Below are 16,560 nucleotides of genomic sequence, written 5' to 3' on the forward strand. Positions count from 1 at the left end.
TTGAGAACCCCGGTATTATTCTCGTCAAAAACAAGAAGAAAGCATGCAGCATCATGAAGCGCTTCAATGCAGACTCTTTGGATTTCAGTGAGTGCTCACGTTTCAGCGCTTTTAACACAAATGAGGAATTTCAAAGTGTTTGAGTCGGTCAGAAATTAATTCCACCACTAAAACTAGTTTTTCTGTCCAGGAATATACATCAATAACTATAATTTTAGTATTTATTAGTATGATTTATTTTTTTTTTTTAGAAAATACATACTATTTATTAACTATTAATTATATTTCACCATTAAATATATAATTATAATGTGTTTTGTGCCACAACTAGGCTGGGTGAAGCCTGGGGCGGCATAGATTAACATTAGCTAACAGCATTAGCCTGTGATAAACTACACTTCCTTGATTATTATTATATATGTACTGTATAAAAATTATGTTTCAGCATTAAATACATCATCATGGTGATGCTAATATTTCAGCTACCTTATAAAGAGAGACAATGCATTAGAAACACCTGGCCCAAAACCACAATAATAAACATATTTTTTTAACGGAATACCTCTGTGGCAGCATCAGTCAAAACAAAATCAGCATTATAAAATCGCCCAATTGAATGATCATTAAGAACTCTGTGAAGCGTGTGGAATTAACTGAAGCAAATGAGACAAAATGGAGTGCGCTACTCGGCTGCACCCAATCTAAGCAGATCATTTGCTGTCCAAAGAAGTACAACATGATGTAAGCTCTGGCAAGATGAACATCGCAAGCCTTCTCCTGGCAGCGTTATCCGGCTAAATATGACACTGTATATTTGAAAAAAATGTTCATAACATTCAGAGAAACTTTCCTCTTCCTTTGAATCTTAATTAAGAAACTCTTTTAAATAGGCAATTAAGTCAAAATCTCATCCAAACTCTTTATAAAGTTGGAAGTTTGGATCCAGTTTTTGTATTATATCTCATGAGGTCGTGCAGGTGTACCTAATGAAGTGTATGGTGAGTGTAAATATGAGGAAAGATCCACCCCAAAAAACTGAAAACAAAGGCTGTTTTTGACTAGTCCACAAACTGCATGACTTTCAGCTGCGGCCCCGAAAAAAAAAACAAAAAAAGGGATGGAAACCTCTCCTGAGTTCAACAAAAGAGGCGGTTCTTATCTGCAAAAAAAAAAAGAAGAGGACTGACCCAGAAAGCGTACGATCCTGCGGAGGAGCGGGTTGAAATAGCAGCAGTCTGCGGTCACGATGGTCTTCTCCTGAGCTCCCTCTGACTTGACAAAGAAACTTGTCACCTCTCCAATCAGAATCTGGGACAGAACAGCAAGGGAGAGAATGTCAATCAAATGGAGATAAAAGTGTGCGTTTAAGCGCCGATGACCCTCTCTGGCTTTTCCGTCACTTGAATGTAGCGCACGTCAAAATTATTCATGAGTGTTCCTCCCTCCCCGCCTGCCAGCGATTATGCTGCATGTTGCCTTGGCCTGCCTGCTTTTGCTTCGCCTCGCCATTTGGCAGCTTTAGGAACGCCAAACGCTTACAATCATTCACTCGCGTCCTCGTAATCCTAAATACATTACCTGATTTCGACGAGCAATCGCTCGCACAAGCGCGAGTAGAACAAACTCCACACTGGAAGACCCGACCCGAGTTTCAAACCCAGAACTTCTTGACTGTGAGGCAGACATGCTCACCGTAATAAAATATTTCTAAAAGTTCTTTGTCAAATGTTAAAATGCTCTCTGTAGGTTTCCCTGCCTCTGCTCTAGGTCAACAAATGGGAAAAAAATAAATGAATACATTAAACCTTTTCTCCCAATTCAATCACCATTAAAATTGAACTATTGTGAGGGGATATGTCCATTCAATGAATTCCAGAAGGAACCCACCCCGCGGCATATCGATCCATTTTTGACGAGGCGATAAATTCAACTGAACAGCGCGTAAGCCGAGTCAGCGGCATGGATAGATGTAGGTTACCATCCCATACAAAATGCATGACTCACGGCCTGCAGTGGCGGCGGATGCTAATGCGCCACATGTAGCTCAACGTGTGCAGCGGTGTGACGGACAGACGGCCGGCGCCATGGGTCTCGTACAGGAAAGAGCCGCTAATGAAGGTTTCACTGGGAATGATGAGGCAGTATTTCTTTTGACTCACTTTATTTTGTAGTTAATACACAAAGGCAACACGGCATCTGTAGTCCTACTTGTATAGCCACCAAACTCTACATTCTCTTCTGTCTCTTGTGTAGGTTTTACACAGTGCCTCTATTGTTCTGACTGAGACAGCACATAACTGAAAACGCCTTGTGTTACAGGCTACATTTAAGTGAAATGTGTTAGAAAGACTCGCAGTTGGATGTTCAAATGTCAGTAATGACAAATTGCTGCATTAAAAAGTGTTATTTTGGACTACATCTTATACCATGTTCCCAACATTTTTGTAGTATGTGTTTTTGAAAACCATCATCGGTATCAAGTATTAGCACTCGGTATTGGACAGTTCTCAAATGTAAGTAAATATAAAATAAAAGTGCAAACGGTTTATCCCCGTTTGTTTTCACATCTTAATATTAACAGTGCTTAACTTGTTTTCCCAAAATAGCTGGAAAATCGCATCATTTTCGTGCAGTGGGGAAGGAGCTAGTAATAACATCTGCTAATGGGGGCAAATATCACTTTTTTTTGCAGTCTTTTGTGGTGTAAGGATTTTGTCCTACTCTTAAGAAAATAAGAAAAAAAATTGCTTAGAAGAACCGTCTTACAATTTTTACACTATTGACAAGCTTTATATTTTGTGAAAAGGTAATAGAGTATGGTTTAAGATTTACACAGTAATGCCCAATGGTGGGCACTGAAGATTAGACAGCTGGATTATATGTAGTGTTTTTTTTTTTTTTTTTACCTTCAAGCTACTAAAATTGGCCATTACCTACTGCCCACTGAATATGGCTTCATTATTCATAAGTCCATTTTAAGAATGTGCAAGTGTAGTAGTTTATGCCAACTCCAACTAACTGTATTTTTGGGACGCAGACATTACAAACTGCGGAAAATAATGGAAGACTGGAACATTATTGGTGGAACTTGTAATATTACTCACCCCCATCCAAAGTCTGCGCGCAGTTGTATACTTCACACAGCATTAGACATTTCCAACCACAAGGGGATTTCGCACACACAAAACGATGTAATATAAGATGTCGTAATAAATATATTATGTTACGCTGTGGCGATATTTAGAGCAGCAAAACGAGGCAAGAAAAATAGATACAGCATTTGAAATACCAAAGAAATGTGTGGAGTTCACAGTAAAGTTCATCAACAAAAACCATTGCAGTAGAATGTTAAAAATGAGTGCAGTAGAAATTGTAAGAAAGTTGAACAAAATCCGAAAATTGGTCCATAAGAAAATAATGTAAAGTGAATTAATTAACTGTGGCTGTTAAACCTTCACTAACTGTAAAGCAATAATTTAAGTAACATTGTAACATTCACAACTGACATTGACAAGTTTAAAAGAGGAGGCAATTGTATAATAGATCTAAGAAAGAAATTAAGTAAAATGACTTACCTAACCATAATGGCAAGGGAAAAGATGTTATCACCTAGTGGCACTTTTAGGTTTTGCTGGACATAATAAATGTTTATGGTATAATAAGTGCACACAAGTGAAACCCAGCATCTTCCCGGTTCGACGTTCCCAAATTTACATTTTCGCTGACTTTTTGGTGGGAATCTATCCTCCGTTATTTACTGACTTAATTGGAGACTCTAAATTGCCCGTAGGCATGACTGTGAGTGCGAATGGTTGTTTGTTTCTATGTGCCCTGCGATTGGCTGGCAACCAGTTCAGGGTGTACCCCGCCTCCTGCCCGATGACAGCTGGGATAGGCTCCAGCACGCCCGCGACCCTAGTGAGGAGAAGCGGCTCAGATAATGGATGAATAAGAATAAGAAAAAAAACAATCAGCTATTCGCTCTTTTTGTGCTCAGGCTAAATTTAGCCCAGTATAATTGTTGCTATAGTTGCTGATAGTTGCTTTGGCGCCGCCTTGTGGTATCTCGCTGCCTTGTGAAAGTAATCCTTTCCAATTGGTCAGCGAGCTCACGATTTGATGCTGTCACCTATTACGATGAAAGTTGTCTTTGACTATTGAGGCACGTGTGTTGAACTTGAATTTGCGCCACTTTTGGGATGCTCAACCTCAGGCTCCACTGTAATGTCCTTTTTGTATGTCACCATCTGTGAGGTGCGCAGTTGCTCGGAGAGAGAATATAAAAAGGTATCGTAGCTCACTTGCAGAATGTTGAAATGGTTTGAGAGTCAGATTTATTCTCCCTTTCAAGGGAAGATAGTATTGCATGTGCTGCACTGTGTAAAGCAACATGTGAAAATGATCGAAGGGGACAGGGAAGAGTCTGCCTCACAGTGAAAACAGTAAGTCGACTTGCCACGTCTCCTCACTTAGCAACGACTCAATTACAACTCCACCACAACGGCTTGCAGGGAGCACGTTCGATGGCGAGCGCACCCCCCGCCGATTAGCCACTTTCCCCCCCTTCAGTCATGTATTCAAGAGTACCCCACGTCAATACTCGTCCCTTCTTACAAGTATCGCACTCGGAAGGTCACTTGTTTCTGACTCAGCGAGCTCCCACTTCCATCACAATCTCAAATGAGACATCTTGACAGCCCTTTTGCTTTCCTTCTGTAAGTTGGTATTGGAACAAAGTCTTGGTTCAGACATCTCTATAAAAGATTAAGACCTTTGAGTTTGAGGCAGGATTTCTTGTTCTGCTTTTGTAATGTCTGCCTTCCAAACCAATCTGTTCGGCTCAAATGATGTCATTTCACACAGTCTTGCATGCAGGCTGCTTCTGACTGCTCCAATTTCTCTGGTACTTGTGCCACATTTCCCGAACGGAACGGAAAGTGTCGAGCTAGCTGTCACCTACCAGGTGAATTCACATCAAGGATTATATACGCTGTGCAAATTGTGAAGACTGTAAAGTCTACTTTGAATACATTTAAAGGCTATTGTGAATGGGTGATTGAGTGGGATGACAGCTGCACAACGATTTAAACCACCAGATTTCATCATCTTTCATGCATTTCATCAAAATAGGAACTTGTAGCTACAGTGGCAACTGAGCAGGCTGCCTTTAAACTTGGATTTCAATCCAAAGATTGGCCCAAAAAAATAAACGCCCCACCCTCAAACTTTCAGTTTGGTTGTGTGATAAAAGTGAAAACTATGATTCAGCAGGCCGTTGTCGTGTGGTTATGGAGATAAATGAATCATCAGTATTCAAAGGTTACAAAACACAAACTGTAATATAACTATTTTGAAGCAGATTTATGGATACCCTACGGAGGGCCCCTGGTGCCAAGGTATGAGAAAAATAAAATTCATTGATAATCTGTTCCCTCAATTTAGTAATGTGTCCCCTCAGTTTAGTAAACTGTACCCCCAATTTAGTCATCCGTTCCCTCAATTTACTTATCTGTGCCCTCAGTTTAGCAAATGTCTGGGGCTTCATATACAGTTCAGTTTCAGTTGAAAAAAAATGGAATGTAGGCTATATCACGACATGACAATTTAGTCACAGAAGTCACACCAATAAGAATATAAGATCCAAATAGAATTTACTTTACTTATACGTATAGCTACAGACATTTTGCTAAACTGAGGGAACGGATCACTAAACTGAGGGTACAGTTTACTCAACTGAGGGTACAGATCATCAATTAATTTTATTTTTCTCATACCTTGGCACCGTGGGGTCTCCGTAGATACCAGTAAACTCCTGGAATTAGGAAATAGTCAGCCAGTGGCAGAATACTACGACATAATCGCTGAAGTGGAAAGCTCTCAATGTTGGGACAATTTGGAAATCGGACCATATTTTATGACTATGGCTCTAAATTTGCAGAAACTGTTGGAATTTGAACCACCTTCATGTATGAGGTCAAACGAGACGTCAGCATGTCAAAGGCTTAACTTTGCAAGCGTGTTTTCTTTATGGCGGACCAAACCAAACAAGGGACGTGAAGCACAGAAAGTGCGTTAACGCGTTCAAAGGGTCGTCTTACTTTACTTTTAATAGTGATCGACTTCTTTTGACAAAATCATCGTAAAGTATGGAGTCATAGAAATCAGATTAGGAAAATATTAAAATAAGATGAGAGAAAAAGTACTGATGAAAACACATATGAAGAATGAGTGACAAGTTTTCTTCTGCCTCCTGTGCTGTGAGAGAAGGTACTGTCGAATCAGTACAGTAAGACTCCATAAGAGTAGCTGTTTTTTTTTTATAGTGTTCTTTTTTTCCCCCACTAAGCATCAGCAAAATTTGAAGGTGCCACACATCTAAGCAATGAAGTGCAGTTGCAAGCTCGTCTGTGGGAGACAAACAGAAGAAACTCCAAAGACTTGAGTCGCTCCTCATTTTGTGACTTTCATGTTGTAGCCTTTGTGGTGAGGTGACAGTCATATGTAACTTTGTGAAAAGTGACTCCAAATAGTGTGTGTGTCTGTTGTCCTTAGCATACCGCATGTGGTTTGCAAGCACTACCTGACAAAAACACCACTTAATGAGTTAAAATGACTTTCAACAAACCACTACAGTGTGCAGTTAGCTAGCTAGCTATGCTTACACCCTGAAAATGCATCTTCCCTGCATGCTTCAATTTGCAAAACAACTTGTTGTTGTTAGTATTCAAATTCCAAGGGGCTACGTAATTTGTTATCCAGACTACCATAATTATGTATGTTGAAACACAAAGCATTGTGGGTATATACAGTAGCTAGCAGGAAGCATACAGTATGTTCAAATGTCTGTCATGTCATGTGCCGCCGCGTTTAATAAACAATTGACTTGCCCTGAAGCGCGTCTGTCATGTGGACTCACACACGGACGCAACAGCAAGCGAGGAGGTGAAGCCGCCGATGTGCCCGCTGCCCGTCCGTCGGCTGAGAAGACCCGCGGTTAGCTTGTGAGCTAGCAGGTGACTCGCACCTCTCGCTGCGGCGTGGAAAGCCCCACAACGATCCGGTCGGATATTTTTCAACCACCGGAGGCTTTATCGCATTTGGCTTTTATCAATGCCTGTTTTTGAGTGTTTTTGGTACAGATAGGGTGTAAAAGTGGTGTCGTTTCTCGTGTTGTACGGTTAAATCATCGCTACTTTTGGTAGCGGTGAATGGTGCACCCTGAGTTAAAATGTTAGTGAAATTAATAACACTTTAGTTGCTCGCATCGTAAACGTAACACATGGCTGACCGTGACTGTTAAAAAGTAGGTTTCGCTCTATAGAGCCTTTATTCGCCCAAGCACGCTGCACAGACCATTGCTTGCTCGATGCAATTTTGTCTCTTCTCACAAGTAATAAACTGAAAAGACGAGTGTTTCCTAGTGTTTACTACCATAGAAATACAGCCACAAGAGCGATGGATGCAGCAGTAATTGTCGATTTGACGTCACACCGACCGTATAAAAAGCAACTCGGGCTCCGCGGCCAGCGTGGAAATATGCGTGAGCTTTTACATCGTTCCCATCATTGCTTACACCTCGGGCTTGTTGTGCGACGCCACTAAAATTAGACCTCCATTTACACCACAAATGGTGAATTCCATCTGTCACGGTGTTAAATGCATTATGGTCGGGTTTAGGCTGTATAATGCAGGTTTCATTGGAAGCTCTTAGCGTGTTTGCATGGTTGACGACTGTTGGAAAAAAATGACTGAAAGTCGCAGAAAAGAACCCTGTATGAGATGACAGTGCCAAGCTTCTGTAAATATCCAATGTGGACATTGCAAGTTCAGTTCTTGTCTTTAAACACACGCATGCTGGTAACCATGACAATTGAGCTACAGCTCCATTATCATCACCCACATCCTCTTCTTCCATCTCCTATCTGTCTCGCCCTGCTTTTAGTCACTTTGCCAGGGCAGCTTTCCGACTCTTTGTGGAAGAAAAACTAGGCTAGTGGAAACATTGTAATTATTTCAGTGTTTATTTCTCAGTCTCGGTTCCATACACTCCCTCCCCACTCTCAGAAAAAAGGGGAAGATTAGTTTAGCACGAGGTATGACCCCATTCCTCTTCACCTTTTTTCCTGATCTCCCTTTCCTGTTCTCCTTGCAACTTCTCTCCCTCCTTCTCAAATTATCCTTCACTTCCTCGAAATGGTTGTGTTTTCATCAAGGGTTTTATGTTGGACCCGTGTGGGAACAGATAATCTTGCAGTGCTGTGAGAGAATTGCCGGATTAGGGGGCTCTCATGTAAGGGCTGAAGTTTTTTCTTACGGGCCAGAGAGCCGGTCGGGCGTATCGTCATGAGGCCTGTCTTCATCTCTTAGGACTCCGTATCGCATGATTGCCAGTGACAGGATGAAGCAGTGATGATCTCTCCTCATGCCACGGGCCGTCGTTTTCTTATTCACTGCTCCATCGCAAAGACAAAATTGCTGACGACACGATCTTTCAATTCATCCATCTAGGTTTCTACGTCTGTTCAAGCACGTTGACGGTCAATCGCGTCAACCGAAGATCACTTCGTCTAGAACCTAGAGATTGACCCTTAAACCAATAAAATAGAGATACTGTTGAACTGATACCTCACTTACAGTGTCACTCAAACTAAATAGTATTATCGTCACTAAGGTAGATTTTTATAAATACCTTGTGCACAGGTGCATCTTCATAACTATCGTGGACAGCTTTATTTATTAGTTGTTCAACATGTGAAACTCATGTATTATATATACATTATATTCACTAAATACAGAGTGGAATATATGATCTATTGTTCATAATTTTGATGATAATAGTTTACAGCTAACAAAAATCCAGAATTTACCATCTCATGAAATTACAATAATACATAACGGCACTGTTGGGCAGAAAACTTGTCGGTCTAAATATGTTTAATTTTATATATGTAAATTTTTTTACAAATTGATATTCAGTGTCCACGAGGTCAGTTATTTTTTACATAGTAATCAATCAGATGTATTGAAAACAGCAAAAATAGCTCAAGAGCAACCCTTTTTTAAATCATTATTTTATTTTTTTACTTGTTGAAATGTAATAGTTTGGGAAATGCAAGGACTCCGCCCAAGAGTGGTGAAAAGGAGAAAAAAAATAAAAATAAAAAATATCTAACGAATTTTTAATGTAGAAATTATGCAAGAATTGTCTTTCTGAAAAGTATTTATCGATGTGTTAAATGAATCTGTATAACGTAAGAGTGTCACATGAGATGCACGTGTTTTGGAATCCACTAGAATGTTCTGTTGCATCTGGTGCTGAGACCACTGAGTGTTGGCAAATAAAGAGGATTCCGATTCAGATATCTTCCGATTCATGATGATGTCCGTGTCCTTTCATATAACAGAGCTGCTGCCAACAGTGTTGAAATCACAGTATCGCATTCACTTCAAAAAAGTACAAAGTTCCATTAATCTCCTTAATCCTTTTTTTTTTTTTTTGACAAAGATGTGACCTCATCCTCTCTCCTAAACCATCCCGAGGAGAGGACCATCATGGGAAGTGATCTTCTAAACAATCCAATGGCAAGAATGAAAAGGATGAGTTCCAGTACAAGACACAAATCTTGTCTTCCACTCTGTAGTACTTCCAAGTCTCTTCTGTCTGTCAACATGGGGCTCCATTATTCATGAGAGATTGTCCTGAGGCTTAGCAACATGCAAACTTCTGGACAATTTGCATATGGGCATCGGACGGATATGCATGTGTGTGCGCTCGTGCTTTTTTGCACATCGACGGTGTGTTGCAAAGCTGTTGACGACTGCAATCAACGGAAGAATGCCACAGACGAGGATGATTGCCACTACCTCACTTTCTTTTGAAGATGCGAACTTGGCGAATGTACGGGGGTTCGCTTGTCAAAGATGACAGGAAAAAAAAACCGCACTATTTTCTGAATAACCTGAATTTAGCATAACAACAGAGCAGACAGGGAGCATGACGAGAGCTATAATCACACGGGGCAGATACATTGAAGCATCGGTATGCCTCATAATTGGAATCGTTTTGTCTGTCCGCAATAGCTCGGTCTAGCACAGCTATGTTTCCCGAGCAGGAAAATGTTGAACGGCAAATGAAATGGGCTTTTTCTTTGTCCTCGCTGTGACGCGACGTGAAACCCCGTTTATTTTTAAATACTAATTGGTTTGTCAGAAGCCAATGCATGTCCGTGCTGATACTAACAGTAGTGTCTTCATCCCCGCTCGCCATACACAGAATTGTCAACCCCTAACATCACCCTTCCGAGCATTCTGTATATTTTGTCAGGAAAATGTTGATTTTGTCAGGAATACTTACGTTTCAGCCAAAACTAACACGCACCAGCAGAAAAGACTCCAAGCGACACTAATATGGTTGATATTAATTATGTATGATGACCTAAATTCCAAGTAGTAGTAGTGTTTTTCCTCCACCTAGTGACATCTACAAACCTTTTTATTGGGGTGTCTATTATTTGCTGGTTTTCGCTATACGCGGCAGGGCTCATTCCTTATCCAGTGCGTTTGTTCGACCTTAGTGATTCCACTGTATATGCAAATTTGCGCCACTGAGCGAAGCCCCCAAGTGGCCCTCTAACTCCACACTAAGGTTGGCTCAGGCAGAAAATACAGAGGCATCCAAGCACAATGAAGCATTGTTTACGTCCAGCTTGGTCTACAAGATATGACAGCCCAATTTTCATGCATCCGCAGCTCTCGCTAAATAAAAGCTGGCATGTCTGGATGATATGGTTTGCCGCCAAGATTTGCCACAATCTCTCCCGTCATGGAAATGCATTATGCATCAGGGCTTTTGCCGAGACGGCAACAAATAAACTTAGGGGAACTTTGCCCTGTCATGTCTTGATTTTTTTAGCGTATTGTTTTCATGATAGCTCACTAATGGTGGTGTTGTAGTAGTAGTAGTAGTAGTCGTAGTACATTGGCCTGGTTCAGTTCCCACCCAGTGACAGTGTGAATGTGTGAGTGAGTGGTTGTCTGTCTCTACATGTGCCCTGCGACTAACTGGCAGTCCAGGGTGTCGTCCACCTTTCAACCGAACTTTGACCCTGAACAGGTTCAGCGATATAGAAAATGGATGGGTGGATGTTTTCCTGATTTGATCCCTTCTGTTTCGCTACCATTCATTCACAGCATCATATCCGCCTTGCTTGTACTTGTGAGAGTGCGGCACAGTAGGAAAGCTTTGTCACATGCACCTGAAGCCTGCAATTACCATTTGATCCGTGATTGGTCAACGTCAACATCATTTGGCAGGCGGACTGAAGCGTTCTATAAGCATAGAAACACCACAAAAATGTAAAAATAATTTGCAAATGCTGTAGTTCAAATAGGAGATTATGTCACTTTTGTAGTTAGTATTGTTGCCACTAATCCCTCTCACGAGACAAATGTGCGAATTGACCTATAGGTTTTGTGAAAAAATATGACATTGACAAAATTTGGACATGGGCGGTTTCGGCCCGACGGGAGCGATATAGAACAGCGGAATCCCAACCAATAGTGCTTACCTCTTAAAACATTTTTTTGATGCTGATGACTGCTTTTAAAATACATGCGCACACACACAAATGGAACGAGGACTCACTAGCAGAGAGGATGTGCGGCGACATCCACCCACACACTCACCTTTTACTGATCCATTGAAACTTGCAGGATTATTTCCAAGTAGCACACAAGTGCCTCCATTTGCCTCTCTTGCTCAAGTCCTCATTCGCTTTCTGCCTCACATACCAACACAAAAGTCTCCATCCGTCCGTTTTCTTCCGCTCATCCGGAGTCGGGTCACGGGGGGCAGCAGCCCAAGCAGGGAAGCCCAAACCTCCCGTCAGCACTCAACAGCGGTCATTTGCGTTATTCTTGACTTGACCCGCTGTAAGCAGAATTGATTGATACCATTTTGAAGCCATATCCTTTTAATCATCATCAGTCATCAAAGCTTTAAGGTTGCCGACGCTTCTATCCATCCTGAATTATTTCAGAATACATCGCCACAACTGAAAGTCATTAAAAACATTGATTTTCTTTTAGCTAGTGCGAACATCACAGCTGTCCTTTTTTTGGGACATGCAGGCACGACTGTATGTTTTATGTTTGACATTTTTATGCTGTGTGTATACTGTATCTAACAATGGTTTATTGCTATGATGAAAAAGATAAACGAGCTGTTCATGTCCCTCTCATCTTGTAACGATGCGTATAGCAAGGTAAAATAAATTTCCACATGCCATCTAAGTCATGCATTTATTGTTGAATGGGGAAAATAATAACAGTGTTTGAAAGAAGTACTGCCTCCAAAGGTAGATAGTCTATTGTCAATCTGGCATTGTAGACAGTTTTCATTGGTTGTTTAGCATTTAACATTACAGTACATGCAGGATGATAAAGTCATAAATCTTCATAAAGTGGAAATCTAAGGATGTCATCTGACAGTTAAATTATGCTGACTTGCACAGAAAAGATCCTCTCGGACCGTGTCACTCAAAAATGTGCGTTACTATGCGTCTTTTTTTGTGATCATTTTTTTTTTAATATAACTTCTCTTTTATAAGCAGTTTAATCAACAATTATGACAAAGAAATATCACATGCATACAGGTATTTTCCCCTCCTGCGCTCTCACCCTTCGGACCTCAACAATTCAGAGAAAACAAATCATATTCATGAATACAGAAGAAAATTGCATGCTTGCATGGGTTGTCTCCAGTTACTCCGACTTCCACCCACACGTTCCAAAAACGAGCATGTTAGCTTCATTCAAGGCTCTAAATTCAACATAAGTGTGAACGGTTAGTTATCTATATGTGCCCTGTGATTGGCTGGCAATCAGCCCCCGGGTGTACCTCGCCTCTCAACCTAAATCAGCTGGGACAGGCTCCAGTTCACCCCTGACCCAAATAAGGACAAAGGCGATAGAAAATGGATGGATACATCGACCGATATCTGTCTGAATGTAATCATCTCAACACGCAACAGCCTTGCTGACAGTTAAAATGATGATTTTATTATTATTACAAAACGCAAATGATTGGCACGAACATCTATCTGTATGTTCACCCTGCACGTGGGTGTACGGGAGGGCTCACCAGTGAGTTTCAAAAGGCAATTTTGAAGATGAAGTTGGTTGATGTCAGTGGAGGAATATGTCCTTATGCTGTTCGTAACAAAGTCTGAGTCAGATTTGAAAGAGAAGTGAAACCTCCTTCCCCCCCCCCAATGTTTGAACACACAGACTTGTGGGATGGTGCGCTTTTTTCCTGAACCAAGAGTGAACACAGATGCTCTGACTTTGAGAGAGAGAAAAAAAAACAAAAAAAAACACTTCACACTCCAGGCAAAATCATGCCACTCCGCTCCCACTCTGAGAACCTCACATAGCCTCGCGCCTGCAGCCCCCCGCTAATCGACTGCAAGCTCGGCTCACATAAACACGCCGTCAAACTTGCCATCTGTGTGTTCCAAAACTATTCTGGACATTTCAGCAGAGCCTAAACTGCGATCTTAAATGTAAACAAAAGGGGGAGTGACACAGATGACAGGAGGGCTTTGTGCTTACTGTCATTCCTGTGACAAAGCACTTTGACGCTCATTGTGCTAACTGACTGATTGAGAATTAGAGTAACGATCAACTTAGAAAAGCCATGGACAAAAGTATTGGAACGTGGTTGTTATTCCTCCAGGAAGAAAATGGCTGAAATAATGCCGACCTAACAGTCTGTTCATCCCAAAAGGTGTTCGATGGGGTTGAGGTCAGCGCTCCAGTCAAGCTCTTCCACACCAAACTCAACCACGCATTCCATTTTCGAACCGTGCTTGCGTCGTGCAGTAAAGGGCCATCCCAGAACTGTTCCCACGCAAAGTCCAAAATGTAAAAGGAAACTATGTTAGCTTGACTGAATGGGCCCAATGTATTTAATAGGTGTGTCCCAAGACTTTTGTGCATACAGCTTTGATAGCAATGCTTTACTTTACCAAGTACAGCGCCAAACGAAATGAGTAGGCTCACTTGCGTGTGATCTGTTTGAGTGTGTGTGTGTGTGTTCGTGGAAGTCTGTGCGTTTGTGTGTGCATGCGCACGCCTGCACGAGTGTGTGTGTGTAATGTGCTGTTATGTCACGCAGAGGCAACCGTGTCGTAACGCCACTTTACTGTAGGACATCAAAGAGACAACAAGCCCACGGGGACACGGCAGACATGGAGACAGCCTTGATGAGGATGTGCAGATGTTTCATTATTAATAATATGCCTGCGCTTAGCCAAGAAAGTGTAACTACACTTTGGATTCATTTTTAATTGAGTATTGATAACGTGTATATTTTCTCGTGATTTATTGCTTGCAAACAAATACATGAATTATGACAGTAAAAGGCATGACCAAGAAAGGACAATTCTGTTATGATTAATCAATATAGTCCAGCCTCACTTGTTAGACGGCAATATTTGCAGGAAAAAAATATGCCTTCAATTAGCTATAAAAATTTTGTCAAAATCACCTCACTCGACCTTATTTCAGCCAGCATCGAAGGGTTAAGTCCGCATGCGTGCGTTTCATTTGGCTTTTTGTACTGTGACAGTAATTGCCCGCTGTCCGCAGGGGGATAGAGACAGAACAGTTGTAAATAGTGAAAAAAGGCTCAAATGTATTTTGTGTTATTCGGGCTTCAGTAATATGTTGGAATGTAAGGCATTGTGGAACTATAACTAGCAGGAATTGTTGTCTTGTAATGTAAGCCACAGGCTGAATGTGTCGTTGTGTTTATTAAACGGTGAACTTTCCCACAAGCGTCTCTGTTATGTGGACCCACACACCTAAACAACATCGAGCGAGGAGGCATATTGGACGACCCCTCCGCTGGTCTTCGGCATCCAGAAGCCTGTTAGCCCACGAGCTACCTGGTGGCTAACGCCTCTTGTTGTGGCATGGAAAGCCCCGCGACGACCCGGTGGGATCTATTCCAGCCACCGGAGGCTTTAAACGGATATATTTTCACGGCCCAAACATGTCGGGATGTGCAGGCATAAGAAAGATGCTAGATGTAAGGGTGTTTGATTGACAGTTGACAGGTTAGTAGGGCGTGGTTTCAGCGCATTCAGCGGACATACCAACAGCGTTTTAGAATGGAAAACAACGGCTAGATTCCTCATGATTTTGAAGCCTCATTTCATATACTTCACTACATGGTGATTTATTATTATTATTTTTTTAATTATTCAAATTTGGCGTTTTTTTTCCATTTACTTTCACTTTACAGGAACATTAAAATGTAGCCTCAGTTATGTGGTGTCTCAGTCCAAACACTAGGGGCCCCTGTGTAAATATCGAGTACACAGATGATCAACTTGTGATCAAAAGGTCGAAAAGGCGGTACAGAAAATGATCAGATGGTTACTTGTGTGACGCTTTGTGCCTAATAATGAGGAATGTAGTCCATTATCAGAGTGTTTTTACATCTTAATGGAAGACTAGATAAACTCTGCTTAATATTGTAGAACAATCCGCTATATGTGGAATGTCACGTGACCAAAGAGGAAAACAGGATAGCTGACTTCCTGTGTATGCTACACTAACGATTATGAATGGTTTGATGACATGATTGTTTTGAAGCCCAAATTGCTCAAATTTGGTTTTCTTCATGGCTGGTGTCTTGAGACTAAAGTTCAATACATGTATTTATGCAAATATGATATGATACACGTAACCACAAGCAAAGCAATACGTCCAGTTGATGCACAAGGTTTAAAGTTCTGGCAGACAAAATGGAAGGTGGCCGAGTGTCACAGAACGGATTGAGTTTGACTTTGGAGGCTCCAATGTAGTCATTTTCAAGTTTTCAGTAAGTCACAGTGGGGGGAAAAAAACAGAACAATTCAAGTAATAGCTAATTCTGTGATAAAGCCGTGAACAGAAACTCTGCATGCACACTGTGAATTTTCTCGGACGACGCTGTGGAGGACAAATTTAGTGCCGGTTGCCATGGTTAAGTCACGGCACGCATGCATACACAAACAGCCAAGCGAGACCACGAGGACAAACACCTACACACATCTCTCCTCTTTCAAACCACGAGTGCCATGTGCATCAGGGGAACTAAGTATGTGTGTGTGTGCCCGTCTCATACATTTTGAACACCTGTGGAAGCGTCGCATCTTTACTGATGGTTACTGACTCACCGTCACAGTGGGGATGGCGGTAACGAGGGAGTAGACGAGGACGGGCGGCGCCTTGCTGTAGTCCTCAGGTCCCGGGTACGGCTTGGAGTACGCTTTGTCGAAGCAGAAGAAGCCCTGGATGTGCACGGGGAAGGTGTCCGTGTACTCAAAGTAGTACGCCAACAACACGGTCCCTGCCATGATGACCAGCTGGAAATAAAACATATTGGGTCCCAGCTTTAAGGGTTGGAGCCGCTCAAAAAGTGAAACATACACCCTTAAAATCCTCAACCGAGCAAAAATGACGGATTCATCCGTGATGTGTCAAATGAATCAAGTGTGCGTTGGCGAGATA

At 41.7% G+C, this 16,560-nt stretch overlaps 1 protein-coding gene across 9 annotated transcripts in view; it reads right to left on the bottom strand.

The window, feature by feature from the left end:
• The window catches only part of LOC133477140 (phospholipid phosphatase-related protein type 5-like), a 52,316-nt gene that overhangs the window by 5,632 nt on the left and 30,124 nt on the right, over positions 1-16,560 (bottom strand). For all 9 annotated transcript variants that reach the window (XM_061771556.1, XM_061771552.1, XM_061771554.1 and 6 more), the window contains 2 exons: positions 16,227-16,415; positions 1,188-1,308 (listed from right to left, as the gene is read on the bottom strand). In XM_061771556.1, the coding sequence (XP_061627540.1) occupies positions 1,188-1,308; positions 16,227-16,415 (310 nt within the window). The remainder of the gene's footprint in view (positions 1-1,187; positions 1,309-16,226; positions 16,416-16,560) is intronic.

The sequence above is a fragment of the Phyllopteryx taeniolatus genome, chromosome 4, assembly GCF_024500385.1.
Source record: "Phyllopteryx taeniolatus isolate TA_2022b chromosome 4, UOR_Ptae_1.2, whole genome shotgun sequence".
Classification (NCBI taxonomy): domain Eukaryota; kingdom Metazoa; phylum Chordata; class Actinopteri; order Syngnathiformes; family Syngnathidae; genus Phyllopteryx; species Phyllopteryx taeniolatus.